Here is a 26,577-nt window from a genome sequence, read left to right as displayed (position 1 = left end):
GCATGTAGAATCATATATTTTTGTAAGGAAAGAGCCATTACTTCATGACATTGTGGGCAGAAAGAACAAAGAGCGCCGGCTTTCCAACCGGCCGGTTGGTTCAGCTGCAAAACAGACAGAGACGCGTGGGGAATTTTGAGTCCTGGTGGTCCCTCCACACATTAATGCAAAGACAACCATGACCTTGATAGACAAACAGAGACGGTGGAAAAAAAGAGCTGAAGAGCGAGAAGTAGAAGGAAGTTGTGGGCGAAGTTTGCAAAAATCAAAGCTAAATGGCTGCCAGGATACATACAGGACATGTAACTCAATACGTGGGAGAAGTTTGCTTTTCAAGCTCAGTTGCACTTCCTTCCGAATTTATTCCAAGAGGAAAACAAGTAGTTTTGTATTCATAAACAATCCCCGATTAGCATGTGCAAGAATTATCACCCATCTGTTCCTATCTCCTCTGCAGAGCGTTTAATTTCTTCTGGTTAATTCTCAGTGCTGTGGAAGTGTCACAGCTGCAACTTTAGAGTCAGTAGAGAAGCTTCTTAGTTTAGGAGCTTAGGAGGCAAATCATTTCCTCAGAGGTGGTGGAGAACAAAACAGAGCAAAAAAGGAAATTTAAGGAGATTGCATGTGCTCGCCAGGAAAACAAGCCAGACATTCAGCTGTAAAGAAACTGCATTTATGGATGCACAACTGCTGAATGTATGAATAGATACTGATTAGGTTGCTAAAGTTATAACATTTGTATATTGTCAGTGTTGTGTTTGATGCTGGAAAAATCCAACTAGAGACGTCTCTGGTTAAACGAGTTGCAGATACTTAGCATTCTTCAGCCAGAAGGGTTGATTTTATCGGGCCAAGCATTTGCACTGCCTTCCACGGCTCTTGTGATACTCTGCTCTGACCTACATTTTCTTTGATCTGAGATTTCCAAGAACAGGTTGCAGGTGTAAATAATTTGTTGTTTTTGCAGAGACACAGAGCTCAGAAGCAAAGATCCACACTGCATTTTATTTATAGTGGCGGACATACAGTAAGTGAAAAAGCCTTCCAACGCATGGTCTGGGCAGACTGCTGGACCCCACTGTAAAGCCCAATTTAGGCTAGTTTAGGCATGTGACAAAAATGGAGGGGAAAAAAAGCATTTTCACTTTGGGATGGAGGGAAAAAGAAAAGTTGTCCTTAAGATGCACAGGCACACCTTTGCCTGCTCATTACAGTTGAGTTATTAGCTGTTGGAGCTGAAGAGTGGCTTGGGAGCCTCCAACCTGTTCCATGTAGTCACAGTTAAACCCTGTGCGGGAAATGCTGAGATGGCTCCCCATCTGCCTGGCAAACACCAGTTAACTCCAATAAACATGTGATGTATGCTTCTGGTGCTTTAAAAGAGACCATTTTAGTTAGAAGAAACTGAAACAGTGGAATCATGGGCAGCGGTTTAAGTAACTGTATCTGGAAGTCTAGAGTATGATAGACTGTTCCCAAAAGAGGCCTGTTCCTTGTATTCATGTCTCCCTTCTTTACCTGCCTTTATAATTCTTCGTCTCTCTCTACTGTCTCCCTATTTAATTTCTTTCTAGTCTAGGAGAGGAAGTGTGTGGGACGTCATGGAGTTAAAGATCAGGTATAAATCAACTGTTTACACAGAGCCAGGGAGAGTCTTTCTATTACAGGAGACTTGTCCCGACCAGCTGGAACACAGACCAAACAATGCTTCCTTGCTTCATCCCCCTCTTACCATATTCTTGCCACTTCGCTGCTAAATAACAGGCCTGGTTTCAGAAAGGCACTTGAGTGCAGACAACAGGGCTTTTAATAGAAGGGGGTGGGGGGAGGTGGGGTGAAGAGAGGGATTTTAAATGAAGATCTCTTTTGTGCACTCACTGAAAGGTAATCAGAGAACTACTGTAGAATGCCTAAAATGCATGAGACATGCAGGAAATCCTGAAGATGAGACACATTGTGCTGGAGGAGCTAACTGTACAATCACTTTTGCTTTGTGTATTCAGTTGCAGCTTGATTTGTTTGCTCATCATGGAGATGAGTCCCCCTGTCAAAACGTTTTTGGTCTTCCATTGGTCATCCACAGTTTGCACCACAGAATCAGCAGCGGCCTTGGCTTTGCTCGAGGAGACAGTCCCGCTGGATGGTCTGTGTGGGTGGTGTAGACTCAGTGGCACATGATGATCCTATGAAACAGCGATTCTCGACTTATTTTTGTTTGTTTGTCTGACAGCAATTTAGATAAGTTCAAGTGCGTTTTCATGTAAAATCAGCTCCCATCTTTCAGCCCCTGAATAATCTTAATATGTACAATTCATTTTCTCTGGGCTCAGCAGAGTGTTGCCTTCATGAAAAACCGGGACTGTTGTGGAGGGCCGCCACAATAAGCTGCCCTCAAAACTCTGCAGACTTTACACACCAGGCATGTAAAATCTGTGCAAATATTTTGTGCGTTAATATTTACGTGAGTCTGCCCGTGTAATTTCACTGGATGAATTTGTAAAATTTATTTTATTGAACTGAGCTTGATTTTTTTTCCCCGTCCTGAATAAACAGATGTGACCAATCAGACCACTGCACATGGCAACAAGTGCACTTCTAGCTCAAAACATGCACACATCAAGCTCATTTGAACCATGAAAAACCATGAAATTTCCTCTGCTGCTGCCTTCTCCTGTGAATTGGATGAACCAGGAATCTCAGTTTCTTCCTTTTCTTGTTTAGAAACATCAGGACTAAAGCACTGCCTGATGTCGACTTCATTTTCTTCTAAATGCTGAAGCAGTTTCCGCAAAAACACAATGTGTAGAGTGTGTCTATACGTTACAGAACAAGCTTATATCTGAATTTTGTGTTGCTTTTTTTCAGTCTGTAATGTTTGCAAATTCAAAGTCTTCACAACGGATCAAGTTTTGCTCTGTAATATTTCTTGAGTTTAAATAAGAAAAATTTGTATGCCCAAATACATATATATGTTTTTTAAGGTTTTTCATTGCAAGAGAAGAAAATGGTGCAACACTAATAGTGTTGTGGTGTGGCCCTCCACAACAGTCCCAGTTTCTCATGTGGTCCCTTGGGAAAAGTTAATTGCTCCTGCCTGTTAGTTAATAGCCATTCTATGGTGACAGGTAAAGTGAAATTAGTGACACTAATGAACGTCTGTCATTATGCATCATTACTGGCAGGTGCATGGTCACACAACTGTAATTTCTCATGTCTCTAAAATATTTAACCTTTCCACTGTGTGATATTCAGCAGCATAATCCGGTCTGTATACTGGAAAAGAGCTTAAAGTATTTATACTGAGATAACACACATGTGGAATAATTGCCTGCTTTAGACATCATTTTGCCTGTAATATCAATCTAGTTAACCGAACGCTGGTATTTATTTTAGTACCGTATTAAAATCTCTACACCCCAAGCCGGAGCCATTAACTTCCACTTGTGCTCTAACTGCATTTTATCCCCCATACACTGAAAAACAGTCTCATTTGTCTAAGCTACAGAAACTATGGTAAATAATACATTTTTTTTAATTTATAGGCACCTTTCAGACCCTCATGGTCACCTTACAGTGGACTTCTATTTATGTAGCGTTTTTATACTCTGAGCACTCAGAGGACTTTACACAACAGGCTCCATCTGTACACTAAAACACACGTGTTCATACATGCACTTTTTAAGCATCATGCCCACTCCTGAGAAACGACTATAATATTAATCCAGTATAAACAGTAGTGCGCTGCTTCACCGGAGTATATATTTTAGCTGATGTGTGTGCTCTCTGATCTCTCTGTGAAATATGCTGCGGAACAACAATTAGCAATAGCACTGTTCTAAAATGCAACCAAGTGAGATGAAAAAAAAAATTCTATAACAGGAAGCTGTTTAATGTTTTAACCACTTTTTTAGCTGACATATATTTTAGGCTTGCCTTGGGAGTGAGAGAAAAAAGCTTTGAAAAAGAAGCTGGAAAGGCAGACCTTTTTTAAAGCAGGAGATTGTAAGAGAAAGGAAGGAGGGCAAGGAGAAGGGGGAGCCGGAGTGAAGACAGGGGGAGGCGGACAAGAGAGCGATAGAGAAAGGAGGTGATAGGGGGAAAAGATTAAAGGAGCTGGAGATATATGGAAACGAAAATAAAGGCCAGAGAGGAAATCAGAACGCTGAGAAAAGTGGGATATGGAGGCGGTGGAGGAGGTAAATGCATGGAGAGAAAACAACTCTAGCTGTTCTTTTTACTTTAATTGGAGAAACATTTGGTATATTTTTAGACAGAGGATAAACCTAAAAAACACGAACAAGTCTTTTCACATTTTTCCAACTTTAAAACGTGACTCATAGCAAAGTGTTGGAAGTGACTGATCAGTCCACACGGGCAAAGCAGCGCAAAGGTTTTTATCTTCACTGGATTTTTCTCTACTTGTTCTGATTTGTTGGCATGCTTTGTCTTGTTAAAGTTTATTATAGTTTGAAAGTAAACTTGCAGAGACTTTAAATAGCTGGCGATATATGTACTTATTCATCACAAGGCGTTTTTTTAATTTATTTATTTTCGCCCAGGGCAATGCAATTTATTGGAGGAAATGGTTGTGAAAACTCTGCTGGTAAACATTCAATCTGTGAAATTGAATTCTGTGCTTTGAATGATATAAACAGGCTTTTATAGTGACGGATTTAAGCTGCGTTGAATCCACAAAGTTTGCTTACTGTTGCAGGAAAAAAAGAGATTTCACATAAATGTAGGAATATATTGATATATTGTGGTTTAAGAGACAGACCTCATTGTGCTATATAACACAGTAACATTACTTCATCAGCTTCATAGATTACCTTTAAGAAAATGGGTTATTTTATCCCAGTGTGCTTTATTTTATGAGGCGCTTTAAGGATTATATATGAATATTTATGTATTGTTGCACGTGTGTTTAGTTTTTCTACGGTAGCCCTAAGAGGCCAAACGGACTGCAACTTAAGAAAACACCAGCAATAAAAAAAAAACGCTGCAAAAGCAGCAAAACACAACAGAAATAAGAAAAAAAGAAAACAGAAATAGAAAAAACTGATTTCCAAAAGCATAAGGGAAGTGTTTCTGGGGAGACAATAACCCTACGGACCAGTTGCAGGAACCAAAATATGCTAAGAATTGAGCTGGGAGACACTTAAAAGAAGTGGAGGATCTATCGGTTTTGTGAGGGAAGAAAAGATGAGAGGTAAGTGTGTTAGCTTAATTATTAGCCTAAAAATCCATCATCAGTATTATATGAATCATGAGAAACAAACACACTTACCTAGCATGTTTTGGTTCCTGCAACTGGTCCGTCGAGTTATTGTCTCCCCAGAAACACTTCCCTTGTGCTTTTGGAAATCAGTTTTTTCCTATTTCTGTTTTCTTTTTTTCCTATTTCCGTTTTTCCTGTTTCCGTTGTGATTTGTGTGCTTTTGTGGCGTTTTTCTTATTGCTGTTGTTTTCTTAAGTTGCAGTCCGTTTGGCCTCTCAGGGCCACTGTATTTTTCCACCAATACCAAAATACTGGATATACACTGATTCTATTGTTAACTCTTAATGAGTGAACATTGTCTCTTATTTAATGCGTATATGTACGATGTATCATCCACACGCTATTTCTAATCTTTATCACTCTCTTTGACAGCACAGGAGGCCGTCACATAGTATACATAAAACTTCCTGGGAAGTGCGGTTATGGATGTGTTGTAAACTTGAGTAGCAGTAAGGAAATTCCTCAGCTTGTAGATCATGCAGTTTATAAATCAGTTCAAATATTTTGCTCTTTAAGCAAGAATTATACAACGGCCTTGCGGGTAACATTCACAATCTGTCAGTTTATCAGACTAATCCACCTGAGCTCGCATCATGATCCGGCTCATTTATCGCTACCTGGCAACGGCATGCCAGAGCACGTCTGTGTGCCTGCTCCCTTCAGCCTGAGCGATGGGGTCTGAAACGGTGAGTCAGGAGACGCTGCATCGGGCCGCCGCATCCTCCATCACCGATGTGATGTCAGCACAAATCTGTGTTGTCACAGTGCCTGTGACCGCTCGCTGCATGAGGAAAGAGAAGAGATGGGTGGCTCTGTCTGCTGCTGTCAGTTTGATATAGGGACGACATAAAGAGAGGCAGAAAAGGGGAGAGGAGGAGAAGGAAAAACGGAGGGAAAACACATAAATTTCCAATAAGAAGCAGCACACACAAAGTTGACATTGCGCCCTTTACACGTTTGCAGTTTGTTTAAATAAAAAAGGCACAAATCTAGATTCTAAGCTTAAAAGAAATCTGCTGTTGGAATCACCAATCAAAGACAAAAGACATAATAGAAGCAGCTGATGTCATCATTTTGAATTCATTTAATATATAAAAGCTAAAGACATACTGCTTTTAACAGTCATTTAGTCTCTAGCTTACCCTTAAAGTGAAAATAAATGGTTTTCATTGTATTTTATTGTATTTTATTTAGAGTATAACTAATGTTGCACCTAACCTGCTGCAGCTACGCTCGCTCTGCATCAGCTTCCAGTCCTAAACAGCGCTGTTATACTGTTTACGTTCTCCTCTGTGCCCCCTCATCCTGTTTGAGCGCTCGCTCTCATCTTCTCTACGGGGAGTGTGCGGAGCTTCATGCCTCACTGTTCTTATCACATTGGACCCATCCGCCTACAAAATGCTCTGGGGTCTATTTTTAGACACGTACATGGAGCTAATGGGAAAGGATAGCCTAACCTCTTCCCTGATGAAAGTCGAATATAGCCTGGAGATTTGAGTTTGAGTCCTGTCACGTGTGAAGCAGAGCTGTTAAGATTTGAAACGTGCAAATTTATTATTGATGGGCAGAGAGTGTGTTATAATGTTGAAATGCTCCAGGGGTTATTGATGTCTCAAACAGTCCCAACTACCTACCCAGTACCGAGTACACACCCAGTTCCCATAATCTTTATAACAATGCCTACATAGCAGCTCTCCTACTACTTCAATTATGCAATAGGTGCCTTAAAAACCTGTCCATAGGTGTATTTTCTGATTTTGTTTGAATTCTTGTTACCATCTAAAAAAAATAAAAATTAACTTTTTTTGGTTTGTTTTTTTACTTTGGACTATACCCAATGTTTCCAGTGTTTATGCTAGCCTAAAAACCTTCTGTAGCTCTATCTATCAGAGTAATATTGATATTCACAGAGCCATTAAAAGTGGCATTTAAAATTTAAAGTGCTTTCCTATTTTACATACATAAAATATATGAAATAACTGAAATAATTCAGTACCATTATTTCCTGCCTGACAGTTTCAGTCGTTCTCAGTGATGCCTTTTCTACTTGGCATGAAGTGAGTAATGTCATTTGTCCTAACAGCGTTTAACTGTTATTTGACTCATTGTGGAAAGTCTCTGCCTCACAGAATATGCAATTAATCCGCTTTTAGATAAATTCACATGCGCGTGATCACCCAGTGGTGATTAGCAGGATAAGTGACTGATGTGGAACCTCTGTGCTGCAGTAATAGTAGTGTTCATGGATCTTCTGCTCCTAGAGGCAATTTTGGGATCCATACTTCTCCCTCGCCTGTCATGTCTCATCTCTTTCCTAATGATCGCTATATTTGTGCGCTTCTTTGTTTTCCTTCCCCGCTTCTCTTCAAAGCAGCGGTGAAAACTGCTTTGTCGTTATGATCTTCAGCTTTTAGACACTGAGGTGGACCCAGAAAAATAGTCCAGTAAATTCTGGTCTATTTTTGGGAAAATATAGAGCAGCATTTAGGCTTGGACTGAAAATGTTTGGTGATTAGGAGTGGGCTAATTACAGTCATTCTCTAACTCATTATTATTATTATTTATAATTGTTATTTAACCCTTTAAGACCTACCATAGAACCCAAATCCGCCAGAGCTTATATTATATTTTTACATGCTGTAGTGCCATTTTTGGGAGCATTTCAAGCTGATATACATCAATACAACCATTATAGCCCACATTTTAATAATATGTATGCATTAAGTGCATAGTAATTACATAAATTGCAAAAAAGTGCAATAAACTACAAAAAAATTGAAAATCTTTTGTTTTTTTTAACATATATTTCTAGTTAGAGAAATTTAAGAGGCTTATCTCTCAAAACTGTAAATACAAAAAAGTTGCACAAAATAGTTTACAACCACAGGAAATTTATTCTGAGTGTCTTCATAGTTTTATTTTTGAAATACACCAATTTTCATATACTGCAGGAAAAACGAAAATAAATATTATATTGCAAATTTGCCAAAAAAAACAGCATATGCATCAAAATAAGCTAAACTATATATAACAGCAGTGCAATATGAGTCCTAAGCATCCCAGAAATGACACAGAATGTCATAAAGTCAAACATAACTTTTAAAAACACCAGTATAGGCTCATAAGGCCCTGATGGTAAAACCGTGTTTCTGGAATATATGTTTTTGTTGCTGCAAGTGCTTCTATGCAATTTTTGCAAAGCTGTATGTGGAACGAAACTGTGACCGAGGACAAGCTGATGGCATAAGATGTAAGTACAACTCCTCCAGTTTCATATGCAAAAAAAATTATTGCGCTAACTTACGTGGTTGCAGTGCTACTGGGATTTAAAAATAGTTACGCAAAACCTCCAACCGGCTTTAAAGGGTTAAACCTAATTCGTGGGATTTTAGCAGTTTTTCAGCCCAAGTTGTACATTTAAGATCACCTCTGTGGGCTCTAGATTTTTGTATTTTTAAAACCCCAAATTTCAAATGGATCAGTGTATCTGTGACAGTCTTATTGTGTTGTGTCATTTGTGTTTACTGAGCTTTGGTTTACACTCGATTTGCATTATCAAAAAATCTGTGGCCATGAGCATAAAACTTACTTTATATATATACATATATATATATACATATAACTAGTCAGTAAATGTCAGCATGTATTTCCACAAAGGGACTGGTAGAAAACATTTCCTGTTTTCTCAATCACAAACTGTAAGCTGTAAAATTTTGCAAAATACTTTTATTTAGAGTTAGAGTTAAAAACAATTCAACATAACTTAAAAATCAAAAGAAAAAGAAGGATACAGTCTTTGGGTCTTAAAAGTGAAAAAGATTTGATAAAGCCATGAGCAGCTATAGAAAACTGAATGATAAACCGTGTGATTCAAAAAGAGATTTACAGAAAGAAAAAGTTTGGTTTCCCATTGTCTTAATGAAAGCCTTTGGAACCGTTAACAAAGGCCCGGTCAGAAGATGTCAAGCAGCGGCCCGGATCATATGAAGTTAACATCTCATAGGTATAGACAGGAGTCAGACCATGAAGGGCTTTAAAAGCCAGCAATAAAATGTTCAAATGAAGTCTAACACTAACAGGTCACATCAAAGGAAACCAGTGAAACGTCGAAACATAAGAACTGGAAAAGATTCAAGGGATTCCTGTTCAGGCATCAGCATCGCTAGACTTACACTCTTGGCAGATCCAGGTATATTTGTCATCCTAAAGCTAAGTAGCCTACCATCCGTGTGCGTCTGAAGCCAAACAAATACTATAAATTGTCCTTTCATGGTGATTTATTGGACTGGCTCATGCATGCGTATCGTACCCCCTGGGCCAGTGTGGGGTGTGGAGAACAACCAGTGGGTCATTGTAACTGTTCAAACTGCAGAATGATGGGTTTTCAACAGGGACTCTGTTAGCCTGAGAAAAGAGACCTGAAGAGAATTTTAATCTCACATGCACTCGGTTACTGAACCGTCCGCCCAGCTCCTGTCGTCCTGCGGAGCTAGATGCTCAGCGCAAAATGATTAATGAGCATCAACTATTTCGGTCCGAATGTGTTTCTGCTTTTCATCATTCTTTTTGCTCTCCCAATGTAAAGTTACTCCTTTTATGCCATTGTTTCGCATCCTGACAGACACGCCGTCTCACCATCTCCCAGGCACGCGCACAAAGGCGAGGAGTGTGGAATGTCACAAACTGCAGCGCTGCTGCAGTGTTTTGCATTTCAGATGACTGATTGCTGTGACTGTTTTCTCCTGAGAAGCTGTAATCCTGATTTGAAACAGCACACTGTTTGTTTAGTCAGTCACCTTCACGGTAGACAATTTATTTTTCTGATAGGTTTAACATGTTGTTCTCCTCCCTCTCTCTAGAGATCTCCCTGTGAGAGGAAGATATGAGGTTAATGGGCTCCATTTGGATCCTTTGGTTTCTCCTGGTGGTAAGCTCACTTTTTACACAAGGATGTACAATGGCATATATTTCTGAAGGCCCTATCTCTCACTTTGCCAATTTTGTATGCTGTACATGTTTCCTGAACAAGATTCAATTCTCATTAAAGGGATGTATAATATGTTGTGGTCTAGTGGTTTTCTTTAACCAGCAAATTCACTCACCCTGTAAAATTAACTGTAGAACTACCCCAGTTTAAATATCCCCCAATATAAATGAGCCAAGTATATATATGTATAGATGTGCATTTTCTATTCTATTCAAAATATAGCTGATCCTTGCCCTTTATGCAGAAGATCACAACAGTTTTAATGTAAAATGACATCTTCAGATGCAAAAAGACACATTGGACAAGTCATTTCTTAAACTTATGAATATTTTAGTGGATTTCCAATCAAAAGATCAAAAAGGTGTGATTTAAGCGTGACTTTCAGCTTTAGTGCAAGAGGTTTAATTTATTATTTGTGTTACATTAAATCTTCATACATAGCACACCATTTTCAGAGGCTCAAAAATAATTGGACAAATTAGGATTCCTCCCTTGAGATGCTCTGCCAGGCCTTTACTGCAGTAGCCGTCACTTGCTTTTTCATGGTTGGTGCAACAGGCTGGAAAAAGTTCAAAGGCTTTGATTAACACTCTTGAATTCACAGCAGGTAAGTATTTACAGCGTTTCGCAACACTACTAAAGTTGATATTGAAACACTGGGTTTCAAATCTTTCTCTTTTTGTAGGTTCAAATCCAGTTACCACTTGTTCACTGTTCTCTCAGCTTGCAGGCAGAGCTTGGTTTTGGTTGCTTTCACGAGTAGAACTGCAGGTAAAATTCTGTTTTCCACAGCTGTGTTTACTGCGACATATTCTCCACACACGCTAGTGCAGGTAAGTTCCCTCCAAACCCACAGGTAAGTATTTTTTGTGAGAAAAAGAGTAAGTCAGGCAGGCACACCAGGACACAATCTGCAAAAAAAGGAGGACAGGTCAGGTAAGTATGGCGCACTGGTCACCAAGTTAACAAGCAAATAAGGTAAGAGGTCTAAATGAGTCATTCCTACAAGAAACAGAGAGGAGAACAAGGGTTATATACTGCTGCTGGTAGCAGATGAGGATCTACTTGTGGGAGGAGTAAAGAAAGTTAATACTCAAGCCCACACACACGATAGAGAGAAGAGAGATGGAGCAAATGGAGAAGATCGTTTGTTTATACTCTTTTGTAAAGCGTCCTTGGGTTTCTTGAAAGGTGCTGTACAAATCTAAGCTGTTATGATTATTAAAAGAATGAAAGAAACTTAGAACCTGAGAGGCCAGGGGGACCATGACATACTGTGGGTCTTTCTGTTTTCAGTTTTCATAAGTGGAGGCAGAGATTCAGGTGAATGATTTGGCCATTGAAGAATACTCCTTTTCTTTGCCTTGAGAAATTCTTGGGTTGCTTTTGCAGTAAGCTTTGGGTCATTATCCACGTCCACTGTGATGCACTGTTGGATCGGTTTTGCAGCATTTGGTTAAATCTGAGTAGAGAATATAGCCCTGTCCACTTCACAATTCATCCTGCTGCTTCCATCAGCAGTCACGCCATCAGTAAACACCAGTGACCCAGCTCCACTGGCAGCCATTCATGCCCATGCAATAACATTTCCTCCACTGTGTTTGACAGATGATGCAATACACTCAAGCTGTTTTTCTCCTCAATATCTTTGTTTTCATCCGTCCATCTGCTCAATGGGGTCTTTAAGGTATTTTCTAGCAGAGTTGGGACTTCTTTTTCTTGAGCGTTAACCAGTGTTTTTCACCTTGTTGTATTGGATGCTGTTGTTAACCATGGAAATTATGTTGTGATCATCCACATCATTGTGGTCTTTCAGGCCGCTTGGTGTTGCTGAGCTGGCCTCTGCGCTCCTTCTGTTTAAGAATCACCAGATTGCTGATTTGGTCACTTCTAAAGTTTTTTTTCTCTCTCTGTGAAGTTTATTTTGGTTTTTCAATCCTAATGATGATCTTTGTCTTTATATCGACATCTCTTTTTTCCTCTTTGGAGAGCTAAAGTGAACAGCTACCAAATTAAAGTTCAACGCTTTGAATTAATTCCAGATGTTTTATCTCCTTAATTTGTGATAAAAAAAATAATGAGGGAAGATGGAACTGCTTGCCAGTCAACTGTCCAATTACTCTGAGCCTCTGAAGCCTGGGGGCGATGTATAGACATGTCTGTGATTTTTAAACAGTTAATACAATACTTTTGTAAAACCTTGATTTAAAAGCCTGCACTTCAATCACATCTTGTTTGTTTGATTTAAAATCCATTGTGTTGGTGCTCAGAGTCAAAATAACAAAAACGGTCTCATTGTCTAAAGCACTTAACCGCACGATTGCATTCTGGAACAGGATTGGGGAAGTCAGTCACAAGGTTACTTTTAATGACGAGGCTCTGCCCGATTTTATTTGAGCTTTAATTAGCTTTAAATTGTCTTTTTATTTCTTACGTTTGTTACTCTGGATTTATTCTGTTGCTCTTGTAACACACTTTGTAATGGAAATTTTGAAAAGTGCTATGTTAATAAAGTTATTTGTCATTTTGATAACAGCACGTCCTTTCATCAGCCACAGAAAGAAGTCACTTTTTTAGTTTTGGTTTTATTTTTGTACCACTTTTGTGCCGCTATGTACATGGCCTCAAAATAAAGGCTATACACGTATAGCAAAAAATAATGAAAGGCAGTGGAGAGTAGAAATTGTGATCTTTATCAAAGAAAAATGGATTAAAGATTCACTATGCATAAAACACCAGGAGGTAAACTTCCTGTTAGAGGTTAATAGAGGCAATAAAGGAAATAAAACCTAATGCAATAATCTCGTATTAATAACCAATCTCTGGACATTATATGAATGTCCAATAGCAGTGCCATATAAACAACAGCCTACAGCAGAAAGCTCTTAATGGAGATCTTGACCTCAAATCTTGATCTTGGGCTCTTCTGAACACCAGGATCAGATATTTAATGCACCTTGGAGAGCTATGACATTTCCCCAGCCCCAGCTTTTGAGGAATGTCATCAATTAGCTTAATGGGGCTGTTGTAATCATCGGTCACAGAGCGTAACACAAACTGTATGTCATATAGGGATGACATGTTTTGGCATGGTGTTCTATCATGTAATGATGTGCCCTATTAAGGTATTACAATCAAAAGTCAAACTTTGAAGTGGAGCTTGTACAAATTATGGTTAGTTGAATAATTAAGGTCTTAATAAAATGATCTTCAACACCAACTGGGTGAAAAATTTTGAACTTTTTACAGATTTTTTTGAGTCAACGGGCTTCATGGAAAATCATTTGGTATTCTTCAATGTCGCAGGGAGATGGAAGTTTACTTTCCTAGCCTGCGTTTCTGCTTGAGTTGAGGACGAGGTCTTCCAGCTAAATATGTATGCCTGATGTACCTGTGCAGGTCTGCCACGTGTTTCTGTGTTGTGTGGTTTTGTCATGTTGAATACAAAAGACTTGTGTAGGTGATGAAGCTGTTAGACCATGACATGCGAAGTTGTTTTATTTTTTCTCATTCAGCTCAGCTGTTGATACTGGTGGTGGCCTGGTGGTCGTATGTATGACGTCATTTACTTCAATGCTTGGAGTGACATCATATGTACGGCTGCTAAACTGCTACATGGGACATCAGCTCTCAAACAAAAGCCACTTTTTAAAAACCTGCTTTGTATTTTTCTTTTTTTTTACAAACTTTTTATCGTACAGGTAAGGACGACACTTTGATCTAGTCACAATTTGTATTTCCTCCACAGACAACCAGGGGATTGTGGGTTTGCATCTCATTTGTGATATGTAGACACAATCTCCCAAGCAAAGTACTAAATTTCCACAAAGAATTTGGAAAATGCAAGTGCACGAGCCTTCGAGAGGCTTAATTTTCAGCCAAAAAAAGAAGGAAGATAAGTCACAGCAAGATGGGCTCTTTATCCTTCAGTGAACAGCATTATCAGAATCAGCATTTCACACAGCGGGCTCTCCATTTTAATGTTACCTCCAAACACAAACAATAGAGCAGAGAAAAGATTCATTGGGAGAAAGTCAGCTGCTTAACGTCCTTTGTGAGCTTGCAAACATTTTAATGAGTTACACAAATGGAGCGTGAGTAGAATTTCAAAGCAGAGTGAAATCCTCATCAGAAAAGCTTTGAAGATGCTTCAAAAACTTTCCATGCTGACTTTTTTCATTTTTTTCTATCCTTTATCCAAATGCACATCTTCATCCAAGCATAATAAAACTCTGAGATATTATAATTGAAACCTACATCACCATTCAAGATGATATTTACCTTTTTTTTGGACGATCAAAGAAATGTAGATCAGAGCAGAAACCGCAAACAACACAATGATGCTTCCCTGGCCACGGCACGTATTGCACTTAGTGTAGGGCATGTCCTCCTCTCAACTCTAATTCATGTTGTCTCCACAGTGCAGGACAGCGGAAGGCACTGACTCAATCTCAGACCCATCGCTCAGTCCTCAGCAGAGCATTGTAGAGGGACAAAGTGTGCAGGCGCTGAGCCAGGGTCAATACAAATGTCTCGAGCTGTCCCGCAAAGGCCGCCAAGAAAGCAGAACTGGTGAGAGGTCCCAAATTAATTTCAGGCTTCTTGAGACCAAATCCATTAACTCTGGGAGGGCTTTGCAGGTGGAGTGATGTAAAACTATTGAATGGGACCAGAACAATGTTTGTGTTCGTGTTAAAGATGATAGTGGTACTGCTGCAAGCTAACTGGCCCAATAGGGCTTTTAAAGTTTAGGCCGCAAGACGTAATCACATCTGTAGAGACATTATTTTACATTATATTACTCTGACTAAATAAATGAATAATACAAAAAATTTTTTAAATTGTAACGTAATGTAGAAAAGACAAGGACATTTTCCCTTTTTAAGTTTTTTCTTTAATAGTATACTTATGTAAGAAAAATAAGTGTTTATGATAGTAATTACACCCCCCCCCCCCTTTTTTTTTTTCTTTTTTTTCCTTCTTCGAGGGGTGCGCTGTGATTACATGTGGGATGGTTTGTTGTGCTGGGATGAGACACCAGCCGGGACATCAGTAACACAAAATTGTCCGCATCATCCTCAACTCTACCCGACTGGTAAGAACGTTTTTCGCATCTCTCACTAGATTTACAGCAACAGGCAGTCTGAAGTGAGACCTGCTGGGTAACATCGGGAAAATGGCTAATCGTGTCTCACAGAGGCCAGATAGCTTGCTTAACTTTGTTCTGTAAGGACTTAAAATTTCACAGCTGCGGAGTTCTGCTTAGTTTTAGTGTATGGTTTTATGAATTTTATGCATAACAGAATTATTTTTAGACATATGTCTTAAACTTAATGGCTGATGCATGGAAACCACGCATCAGCCATTAAGTATCATCAGTTTTATTCATAAAGCAATAGAGTGATTGATGTGAAACTTAGCTGAGGCAGACTATCTATTATGTATTACGTAAATCCCCTCGTCAGGTCAAAGGTTAATGCTTTTGTTTATCACACAGCCTCAGCTTAGTAATACGATCTTAAGACGGTAACCATCTTCATTCAAGCACAACTGTGCAACTGGTTTCGGTGTAACCTGCAGATATCCAAGCCAATAATTCAATCCCATTCATTGTTTATTAATGTTGATACATTTTAACTTAGTACTAACTATTTGCTTGAATGCTCAAATTTGATTGGCCAATCTTCTGGACACTACAAATTTAAAACCAGAAAGATTCCAATAGCAAAAATGTTGTTGCTTGCCTACAGATTATGTGCACTTATATAAAGATAATAGTCTGTAGAGATTAAGCATAACCTTGCATAACTACTTGGTTGCAGATTCATGAAAAAGCCCAATCATATTTGCTTCTGTATGACATGCTAGAGAAAAGATTATTACACTGTAAACAAGGTAAAACACGATCCTACTGTACTCTTTGAGTCAGGCAGGATAGAAAAACAGATTTATTCATATTGAATTTGACTGTGATTATATAAGTACAATTGATGTTGGGATTGCAGCATTAAGCGTTTCCAAAGAATGTGCAGTTTTTACATTGTGAGTAGTACAAGGTTCAATAATGTCTAGTTGAAGAACTCCAGACTCAAGTCATGTCTGATTTAGGAGATGCAATATGACGAAGAGAGCAGAGGTGAAGGAGAGGACAGAGAGATGAATGAGGAATATGTAAGGGTAAAAAAAGACAAGCAAAAGAAAAGAAAAGAAAGGGAGGAATTATAAAAATATATAGGGACGCTCGATTCCTGACAGATGGATAGGGAGCGAGAACATGAATGTGGGAACAGAGAAGCCATTTTTGTAAGAGACGGCTCATGAAGGATCTTCCCAAAATGCCTGGGTACCCACATGACTCCTTGAAAGCTGACGCTGCTGATACGAGGTCTTTGGGAAGACGTACAGTAGGAAGTGGTTGCTGAACAGTTAATGAGCTGCCAGAGAGGACTAGGCAGTCGGACTGCAGTTGTTGATGTCAAGAACAAAGTGATCTCACTGATAGGTCCAGCCATGGATCTCCACTACATGTGGTTTAAAACCTGACGTATATGAAATGACCGTACAATTATTCCAAATGTGGACATTTCTATGTGACTAACTTCTGATGATATTTTTCGAGCTAAGTTAAATGCATTTGTTTCATAATGCCAAGGTTCGGGTTTAGATTTATGTGTTTGGGCTATGCCAATGTTTTACTGTTCAAAAACACTGAAAGACGCAGCCAAAGCATACAAAGAATCTCTACTGAACTCTCTGCTAAACAAACAGGAGCAGTAGACTGTGCCTGTAAGCCGTTTAATATAGTATATGAGGCTTTTAGGAAAATTATTGATGGACAATGTTGTTGTAGCACTGCCAGTGAGGCTTTTTCCCTTTTTTTCCACAGAAAAAATGACCAAATATTGTGATGAATCAGGTAACTGGATCCAGACTGGCTCTACCTGTCAACAAACTTTAAAGGACAAATTAGAGGTAATTGATCATTGTTTTGTTTTTTCTCTGAAAGTGATTGAACAAGACAAAGCTTGCATCAGTTTCTATATGCAGCAGACTAATATTTTTCTTTCCCAGAAGGAAATCCCTGATTTTCAAAGGGATGCAGCAGCAGAGCCAACCACGGAGGCTCCAGGGGTTAGCACAGAGAAAATTATCCTTGACAATGAAAAGAAATGCCAAGAGAAAATGAAGAATGATCCACCTTATAGAAAACCAGGTCAATATATCACATTCATCAGCATCTGCATTACAGGCTTGCAAATTTATGAATAATAGGCCTGTAAACATTTCTTTGCTTTTTTTTCCTGGTGTAGGGCGGTATTGTAGTCGTACCTGGGATGGGTGGTTGTGTTGGGATGACACTCCAGCGGACACGTACGCCTCCCGAAACTGCCCTGATTATTTCGGTGACTTCGACCCCACAGGTGAGCAAAGACATTCAAGAGGATTTGCTCATCTGATAAACTGTTACAATATCTAAACATCTAAGTAAGAAGAGGAAGCGTTACACTGTTTCCACACAGTAAGGTCCTCGGTTTGAATCCATGAGCAGAAGAAAATGAATGAATGGATGGATAGTAAAAAGCGCCTGTATTTAGTGATGGAATTATTCTTTACAGAAAAGGCAACTAAGTACTGTGGAGCAGATGGGAAGTGGTTTCAACATCCAGACAGCAACAGGACTTGGACCAACTATACGCTCTGTGCAACCACCCATGAGAAAAGGCAGAGGGTAACATGTGCTGAATGTAATAAACTGTTTGATGTGTGTTTATTTGACAGGTCCCTGCACATGGTCCTCAGTTTGTCTGTTCAGTACTGTTTAAAGCTGAAATTTTCATTCTTTCCGCATAGAAACTGAAGTTGCTTGAGAGTGAATATAGATGTCTCCTCAAAATAAAACAAGAGCCACCATCTACAAAAACAGGTAAACTGATTCTTTCTTCTACACAGTGCTGAGCTTTTACACTACCTGGCCAAAGAAATTCAGTGCCTGGACTTCACAAAATAATTGGATAAGAACCTTCCATTGGATAATTTCTGATGATGATGATTAATGTTTTGGTTTACAGAAAGTTATTTAACCTCAAGGGATGCAGTGAGTAGCTTCCAAGTTCGTAAACAGCCATGTCTGGTGATGCATCCCATGGTTGTGAATAAGATGTTACTCTGTTTCAGAAGTCGAATTATCCACCTGCATTAAGCAAAAAAAACCCAATGAGGATATTGCGGAAATTACTAAAGCTGGATTAGGAACTTCCCGATGCATTATTTAAACCTGGGAGGACTGCTACGAGGAAGAAATGTAATCGGGGAAAAAATTCTGAATATGGTGAAGTGATCAGAGGTTATGTAAATGTTTGGTGACATCAAATCATTAAAAAAATTTTTAAATAATCCACCAGCACAACTCACAGCTATGTTTACTGGTGAAAGTAAGAGCATTCCCAACAAAAGAGAACAGTTGTGCAGCTTTAAGAAAAAATACTTATCAGTGAAGCGAATCGCAAAAAAGCCTCATTTTCCCAGGTAGCATAAAGATCGGACTTTGGAGCAACAGAAAAGTCTTGTGGTCTGATGAGTCCAGATTAACCCTGTTCAAAACTGATGGACAAGAAAGGTAAAAAAAGAAAGGTGGATGAGGTGCTCGTGCCTAATGCCTACCGTAGAACCCAGTGGGGGAGGTGTTGTGATCTCCGGTTGCTTCAGTTGTACAGAACTCAAATGACCACCTGAATATTCACCAGATGGCAACGTCATCATTCAACAGGCTCAAACTGTGAAACAGTGGTTCATGGACCACAAGACATTAAAACCACTGAGAATCTTTGGGATGCAGTGGAGAAGACTGTACCCAGCAGGCTAACGCTCCCTTTGTCAGTACAAGATCTTGTCTAAAACACAATGCAACTCAAGATGGAAATAAATGTGACGTTGCACAAAACAATGCCAAAGTGACTGCATCAAACCTAAAGATAGTCCAAGTAAATATTACTGTGTCTTGTTTTTAGCCAGTGAGATTTCCCTGTAATTATAAGTTTCACGTTTATCCATGTGAATTTGAGACCTATACACATTTGCTATCATGTTTTGTGGGTCCTACAGGACCGTACTGCAACCGTGACTGGGATGGCTGGTTGTGCTGGGACGACACTCCGGCAGGAACCACTGTCTCTCAGAGCTGCCCTGATTATTTTTCTGACCTTGACCCCACTGGTAGGTGGTAAAATTCAACACGGTTGCTTGTTTAAAGATTTGCTGCTTTCCTGCTAACCTTTTTTCGTCTTCTATGAATTATATTTTTAAAGAAAGAACTCAATGAGTGTTAAATTGTGTACAGCGATATATTTATACATAAGCATTCTTTTTAGAAAGGGCATCCAGGTACTGCAGAGAGGATGGGCAGTGGTTTCGCCACCCAGAGAGCAACAAGACATGGACCAACTATACACTCTGTGCCATCAACACTAAAGACAAGTTAAAGGTAATGTAACAATAAAGTGCAATTATTCCATACCGTTTTTCTCCTTGGTCATTGTTTAGTTTAACTGAGCATGACTCTGTGTGTGTATGTGTGATATTAAACTTCACTAAAATCAAGGCAGCCGCCCAGTTTTCCAGGGACACTGAGGTCAACGGTGCCGACGAGGCCACGGTCAGTCCCACGGCTAATCGGGAGCAGCAGGAAATAGTGAGGAAAAAAATCCTCGACAACCAGTACAAATGCTTCGAGAAAATGAATCGAGATCCGCCTTATAACAAATCAGGTAACAAGAATATCAAATGAAATGAAAATCTGGGGTTCTCTACTCCTCTCTTAATGTTTAAGTGTCATCACACTGCGTCGATGTTATAGGTTTGTACTGCAGTCGGAACTGGGATGGCTGGCTGTGCTGGGACGACACTCCAGCGGGAACTTACACTTTCCAAAACTGCCCTAATTATTTTCATGACTTCGACCCTACGGGTAAGCAGCGAGACTGAAGCATTGAGCTCCTTTCAAGTTCTTTTGATTTGAAGCGATTAACTTAGTTCATGACCGATATGTTCAGAAAAAGCAACAAAGTATTGTGGAGAGGACGGGCAGTGGTTTCGTCACCCGGACACCAACAGAACTTGGTCTAACTACACACTCTGCAATGAAAACACCAATGCCAAGCTGAAGGTAATTTATTTCAAATTTAAAACTATTCTGCTATCATTAATCTGCTGCATTGTGGCCACAGTGTGATGGGTCAGCATAATAGTTTCCTTTGTGCCAGGGGCTCTGCACTACCAAGATTCATAACTCTCCCATACTGGTGTGATACTGATCTAAAATAGCATAGCTGACATTTCAGACCACGCATGAGTTTGATGCATTTGTTTACATGACAGGCAGGAAGGCTTAAAATTACATTATTACCTGCTTACAGTTAGAATTTGTACATGTAATGGTCTTATCTCATGGGGCCAAGTCCAGACAAAGTAGGTTTTGTTTGACTGAACAAATAGAGTTTGCATTTATTGGAAGCTTGCTTCCAATAAATGCTTCCCAATAGCCTGTGCCACAGGCTATACAGTCATAGGAAGTCTCCTTAGTAATAGTGTTACGACGACATCTTCACATATTAACAACCTTCTCATCACCAACAGCCCACGGCTACAAAATGAAGCCTTTAACAACATTTTCCACATGAAAACCAGACCAGAGCATCACAGAACTCTCACTGGGAATACAAACACCCAGATGGACTGTTTGAACTTTAGTAAAACATTTTGGAAATGTTTTAATTAGTAGTGACTGTGCCTCTTTTATGGGCAAGCATGTTATTATCAACTCTTATGCCAAACCATTTGTGTTTGTGCAAAAATGTTCAGCAGCTGGCTTTAAATTTGGATCTGGAATCTTTCTGGATTTGTTGACCTTGACCATTCATAATCTCCCAAAAGCCGTTTCAATTTTGTTGTCATTGCAATTTGTTTTGTTTACTAATGGATATTTTGGCTATACAGTGAACAGAAGGTGTTAGAGTTAGACCTGGGGATTAAATTGTGCCAGAGATAGAAAATGTTTGCAGCACTAATCATAACTGACTGATTGATACCTCTACCTGCTTCGGTCATTCAAATAATATTTTATCTTGATTCAAACATTCCTCTGTCAGCTCCAGTTAATTTCTTACTTGAATTTTTTTTTTAAAGATTCATATTTGTGGGAAAAGTAGAAAAGTCAGGTTTTGTTTATCTCTGTTACATGTGTGTTTGATCACAGGGGGGTTAAAATGTTCAAATTTATTGTTGTTCGATTGGGCTGCACAGCTGTGCTCCATTATGTTTTATTGTTTGACAAATTATAATCCTCACTGGGAACACATGGAATCGAATGGTGTAAAGTTACCTCTTCCCACACGGCGCTTAACAAATGTATCAGACCCAATGTAAGGTCTATGTATTAGCTGCCCTAAATTAAGAGTACTAGTAATTAGAAAGTCATTTTTATGCTTTTGGTAATTGCTAATCCACCAGTATACGTAAGCTCCTTAATTGGAATTATGCTGCAAATGCTAAATTATAATTATTGTTTTACAAAAAAGCAGACTAAATAGTAAAGCACATTATTATTTTTAAATTAAGGTGCCAAATTTCATTTACTTGCATTCCTGAACACAAACATATTGAACGTTATGCTTGATTAACTTCTGACTTCTCGGAGAAGTAGATTGCGCCCTCTCAAATTTGGTCACTAGGCGTTCCCCGACTAGTTGGAAGGTGGTTACTGGAGGCTGCGGTGTGAAATCGCTTGCAAAGAGTTTGCTGCCCCAGAGTCTTACCTACAAACGACAGGCAGCTGTTGCAGTCTTCTAGTGACCAAAGCAATTACAAGGGATCCCTTTGAGACTACTTTCACTTAGCAACAGAAAACAACCACCGAAAACCGATTGCCAGCTATTTGGGGAATATTCACTTATAGGCAAGTGATTGGCAGGCAGTTGCTAACCCATCTCTAAGCCTGTGTGAGAAAGTTATAATGAATAAACATGAATAAACTTCAAAGCTAACAGCATTAGTTTGGAAAATAATGAGAATGGTTTTCCTTCTCCTGTTTGCCTTTTTACTCAAACTAACTAAAGTTATCATTGAAAATATCAGTATTGGAAATCGGGTTCAGGATTGTGAAAGTGCAACAACATTTCTTGTTGAGCGTTTTGTCCTAAAAGTAAAAACCATCAAATTAATTCAGCTGAATTTTGTGGTAGACCTGAAAGTTAGCTTGTCGATAATAAAACATGTTCTTTTTGTCTAGTAATACACAGTATCTCTATCTTTGTGTTTTTTTGTTTTGCTTTACAGTCCGCCTACATCCTGTTTTACATGGCCATCGTGGGCCATGCTTTATCCATAGCCTCCCTGCTTATTTCTCTGGCCATCTTCTTCTACTTCAGGTAAAAGATTCAATGTGATGAATCTTTCCTACATGTGAGACTGCAGCACTGTGAGAATGCAACTGTAGTTTGATGACGCAATGATGATTAATAGGTGGTGTTGTCATCCTTAATGACTCATCATCTTTACCTGACATGATCTGACAGGCACAGTGATGTTGTCCTTACTCATTATTAGCACGATTCTTGTCTTTGCCTTATTTGGAGTCAGCAAAATATGAGACAGACTGTAATAAAAATATTATTCCCTGTCATAAATTAATGCAAAGTATCAATCTGACACTGCAGTTTCTCTTACACTATAGTCATACTAGGAAAAACAGTGGCTGGAGATGTGTCATAACCACAATTATTAGAACTATCTATAATGAACTTGTTGTCTTTGAGGACCACTCACAGTCAGTTGCCATCTTCAAAGGGACTTTGCTGCATCAAAATGGTGAAAAAGTGGCATTAAAACAGAGTCAGTATGCTATCAGTTTGTGATTGAGTAGCGTCAAATTGGCAATTAAATGCAATTTGTTTGGGATAATATGGTGATTCACCGTGATAAACTGGCAGAAATTGTAAATTTACATTAGCTACTTAAGGGTCCACCCAGAACCTCATAAATCTGAAACAGATTAGGGACATAGTTGCTACAGGATGGTGATTTAACAGCAAAATGATGCCGTCACTCAGGATCTACATAGGAACATAACCCGAATAAAAACAACTGGCAGCTGGATAGCAAAGACACACAGATGTCACAGATGAGTTGCACTCCTCAGCACAGACTGACTCAGACTCATTACGACATGTTGGCAATCTGTCTGTGTTTTTAAATCAGCATTTTTTTTGCAGCAACTCACCAATCTGAGAGTGTTGCACTTGGTCTGAGTCAGACTCCCACCAGGAGACCTGGCAACCCTGATGACTCTGGCAATCCCATTGTGATCCAAGGTGGTTGCCCAGGGGTTGAGAGTCTCAGCCTCTAGACAACTAGTTGGTCAGTGCAACTATTTGCAGCTTGTTTCTGGCCTAAAAAAAAGTCTGTGCAATCACCAGAAAACCAATATTTCAATTCAATTCAGTTTTATTTTTATAGCCTCATGTGGATTTATATTGTAAGGTAAAGTAATACTAGTCTACTAAGTTGTCCTATTTCTTAGTTTGTCTGAGTCATTAAGGTTACTTCTAGAATATGTAAATAATTTCTTTACTTTCTCACACATCTTCAGATTTTTGTGCATAGTTAAAATTCTGAGCAGAATGTGTTAGTGCTTTGCACCTGAGTTTATTGCTCATTATAGATGTTCATCCATACGGATGCTTAATCCCAGCGGAAGAGAATACAAAGTTAAGCAGTGTGCTTCAGCTGAAATTCAATTAGATAAGAGTTAAGAATAACAAACCAGATTAGCGGGAAAGAAATTGAATATTCAGTGAATAATCTATAATATTTTAATGATTGTGCCACAAAATAGTTGTGAAACTTTACGTTTCTCTGGGAAGTGAGGAATTTATCAGTGTTATTTCAAAAGAACTGAGGCTTTCCATTTAACTGAAGCAGCGACAAATAAAAAAAGACGCTTTTTACATTCTGAAACAATATTTAGAAACACTGGCTTGTTGGCCCTGTGGTTGGCGATTGTTGCAGTTATAAATTTTGATGTGCTGAAGTCTGCTGACCTCCTAAACACAGCTGTTATCCAGAACAGTTCTTGTAAGAGACCGTTATTGTGCAGCAAAGTTTTATACGCACTCATAAATCTAGAGGCCGAGTTTGGGGCAGGTGCATAATCACAAAACCCGCTGACCCACCGAGAGTCAAACTCTTCAGCTGCAGAGCAATTCAGTGGCCAGTCAAGGTTCATCGAGATTAAAGTCCTAACAAATTAAGATTTCAATAAAATAACAAGGTGTTTGGCTGAAACCGTCTTATCTTTTTTTTTCCTCTCTTTGCAGCCATTACTTAATATATTCACTGCCAAAACATTTAAATTACTGGATTTTGTATTATAAGATCCAGATGTGAAGCTCACAGTGGTATGTGATGCTGTATAGTCGCTACTCTGTTATTTACAACTCTACATCAACGCTGTCAGGATTCCCAGATAAAAATACTCCAGTTTTCTGTGGAAAAATGGGGGCTGGTGGAAATTCTGACAGATACATTGGGACCTGTGACAGTTGAACGATGCTGCCATGGCCCCATTTTTGATAAGTCCTCCCTATATAAACTACATAGTTTTAAAAAAAAATTTTATGGGAAGAAAATTGGGTTTACGTGTAATGAAATGGGCTGTACTGTATAAATAAAACTTACATAAATAATGAACAATTCCTACATTTCCTTTTTTGTCAGGAACTGGAGAAAGAAAAATGCCTGAATATTTGTACATGGCCGCTGTGAAAATGTGCTGCCCTATGCTATTTTTCAGGACATTTAGTGCTTTCATTGGTCTCAGGGGGATTTATGAATAATCAAAGATAAAATTGGCCATGAGAGGTATATGGATACAACTTATTTAACTGTAAAATGGGTATTTAATGGAGGGTATGTTCTGTAAAAAAGCAATTTGCTACAGGACTCCATTCAGCTCTGAAATGCAGTCTGTTTGATTGCTGTCAAGAAAAAAAACCCATCAAAAGCAATAATAATAATACTGATATGAGTGACTTTGATTCTAATAGTTGTTTTCACTTTGCCCGTAATGCATTTTATTACGCTATTAATCCTGAGTGGCCAGTCAAGCTAATGCGAATGCACCCTTGGGATCCATTATGCATTATTTAACAGCACTTCTAGCTTGTTCAGGCCATTTAGAGACAATCCAGCTCATTGATCCACACTTTTTTTTCTTTGACAGCTGCAAAAAAAATCCGTTTGAGATGAAAGATAACAATTATGTGACACTTCACATCTCATTAAACTATCAGCCTGCTAGTCACTTCTCTTTCCTGTGCGTGTCATCGGTTGCACCAAGTTTTTGTGTTCTTTGATGTTGTGTGTGACTGAAAAGGTTTTATTCCACATTTGTGAACAGTATTATCAGCATTTTAATTAATCCTTGCACGCAGGAGTCTGAGCTGCCAAAGGATCACCCTCCACAAGAACCTCTTCTGCTCCTTCGTGCTCAATTCTGCCCTTACCCTCATCCACCTCATTGCCGTTGTCAACAATCCTGAAGTGGTGGCCAGAAATCCGGTGAGTAGATCCTCTCTTACGTATTTACCGCGACTTCCATGTAAACTACTGGTAGCTGTCACCTGCTAGTGACCAAAGCAATGACAAGGTTTTTGGTGCAGCACCTTCTTTGTGACTGAGTTCATCAGGCAATGGCCAGTAACCAACTGGTTTTATAATTCACCTTTTCCCTAATGACCGGAGGTTGCCCCAGGTTGCCAACTGGTCTTTAAACCTGTACGACAGGACCTTATTCCTCAGATAGCTATACTTACAGCACAAAGTCACCTGAACACCTTCAACATTTATTTCAGAAGATTTCCCCAACACACAAAATCATAAAAGAGTGACTATTAGAGTGGTTTGCATGAGAGGGTCATGATTTCCCAGGCTTCAACTTTGATGACCAACATCCTGTAACAGTGACACATTTATTACCTGAACTCTACCTGTAAAGTGAATCATTTACTCTTTCAGTCTGAAAAGGGAAGGAAAAGCCTGTCTTATGTCTTAATGCAGGGACTCCTCTGGTTGCAGACTGTGCAGAAGTTTATTGGAAACGCCCCTGTTGCTCACTTGACTTATGACTGCAATGAAAAGTTTCCCTGATGAGTTTATGGTCATGATCACTATTCTCAATACTTATTTAAATCAGCATGGTGTTCCCTCTGTAAATCGTGCTCCCATTAGAGTAAAAAAGAATGATAAAGCAGGTTAAGCC

General features: G+C 39.1%; 1 protein-coding gene across 4 annotated transcripts in view; it reads left to right on the top strand.

Annotated features, from left to right (window-relative positions):
* The window catches only part of calcr (calcitonin receptor), a 64,068-nt gene that overhangs the window by 16,871 nt on the left and 20,620 nt on the right, over positions 1-26,577 (top strand). For 2 of the 4 annotated variants that reach the window (XM_026155675.2, XM_080295888.1), the window contains 15 exons: positions 10,138-10,205; positions 14,687-14,837; positions 15,253-15,360; positions 17,152-17,237; positions 17,337-17,478; positions 17,576-17,686; positions 17,882-17,994; positions 18,117-18,189; positions 19,368-19,478; positions 19,634-19,746; positions 19,864-20,029; positions 20,119-20,229; positions 20,315-20,427; positions 22,596-22,687; positions 25,751-25,877. In XM_026155675.2, coding sequence (XP_026011460.1) covers positions 10,161-10,205; positions 14,687-14,837; positions 15,253-15,360; positions 17,152-17,237; positions 17,337-17,478; positions 17,576-17,686; positions 17,882-17,994; positions 18,117-18,189; positions 19,368-19,478; positions 19,634-19,746; positions 19,864-20,029; positions 20,119-20,229; positions 20,315-20,427; positions 22,596-22,687; positions 25,751-25,877 — 1,662 coding nt within the window. In that variant the 5' untranslated portion in view covers positions 10,138-10,160. Of the gene's footprint in view, positions 1-6,723; positions 10,206-14,686; positions 14,838-15,252; positions 15,361-17,151; positions 17,238-17,336; positions 17,479-17,575; positions 17,687-17,881; positions 17,995-18,116; positions 18,190-19,367; positions 19,479-19,633; positions 19,747-19,863; positions 20,030-20,118; positions 20,230-20,314; positions 20,428-22,595; positions 22,688-25,750; positions 25,878-26,577 lie in introns of those variants that run through there. The other 2 variants (XM_026155676.2, XM_080295889.1) reach the window with 2 other exon arrangements.

The sequence above is a fragment of the Astatotilapia calliptera genome, chromosome 22 (assembly GCF_964374335.1).
Source record: "Astatotilapia calliptera chromosome 22, fAstCal68.1, whole genome shotgun sequence".
Taxonomy (NCBI): Eukaryota; Metazoa; Chordata; class Actinopteri; order Cichliformes; family Cichlidae; genus Astatotilapia; species Astatotilapia calliptera.
Note: the sequence above shows the minus strand (reverse complement) of the source record. Positions and strands in the feature narration are given on the sequence as shown.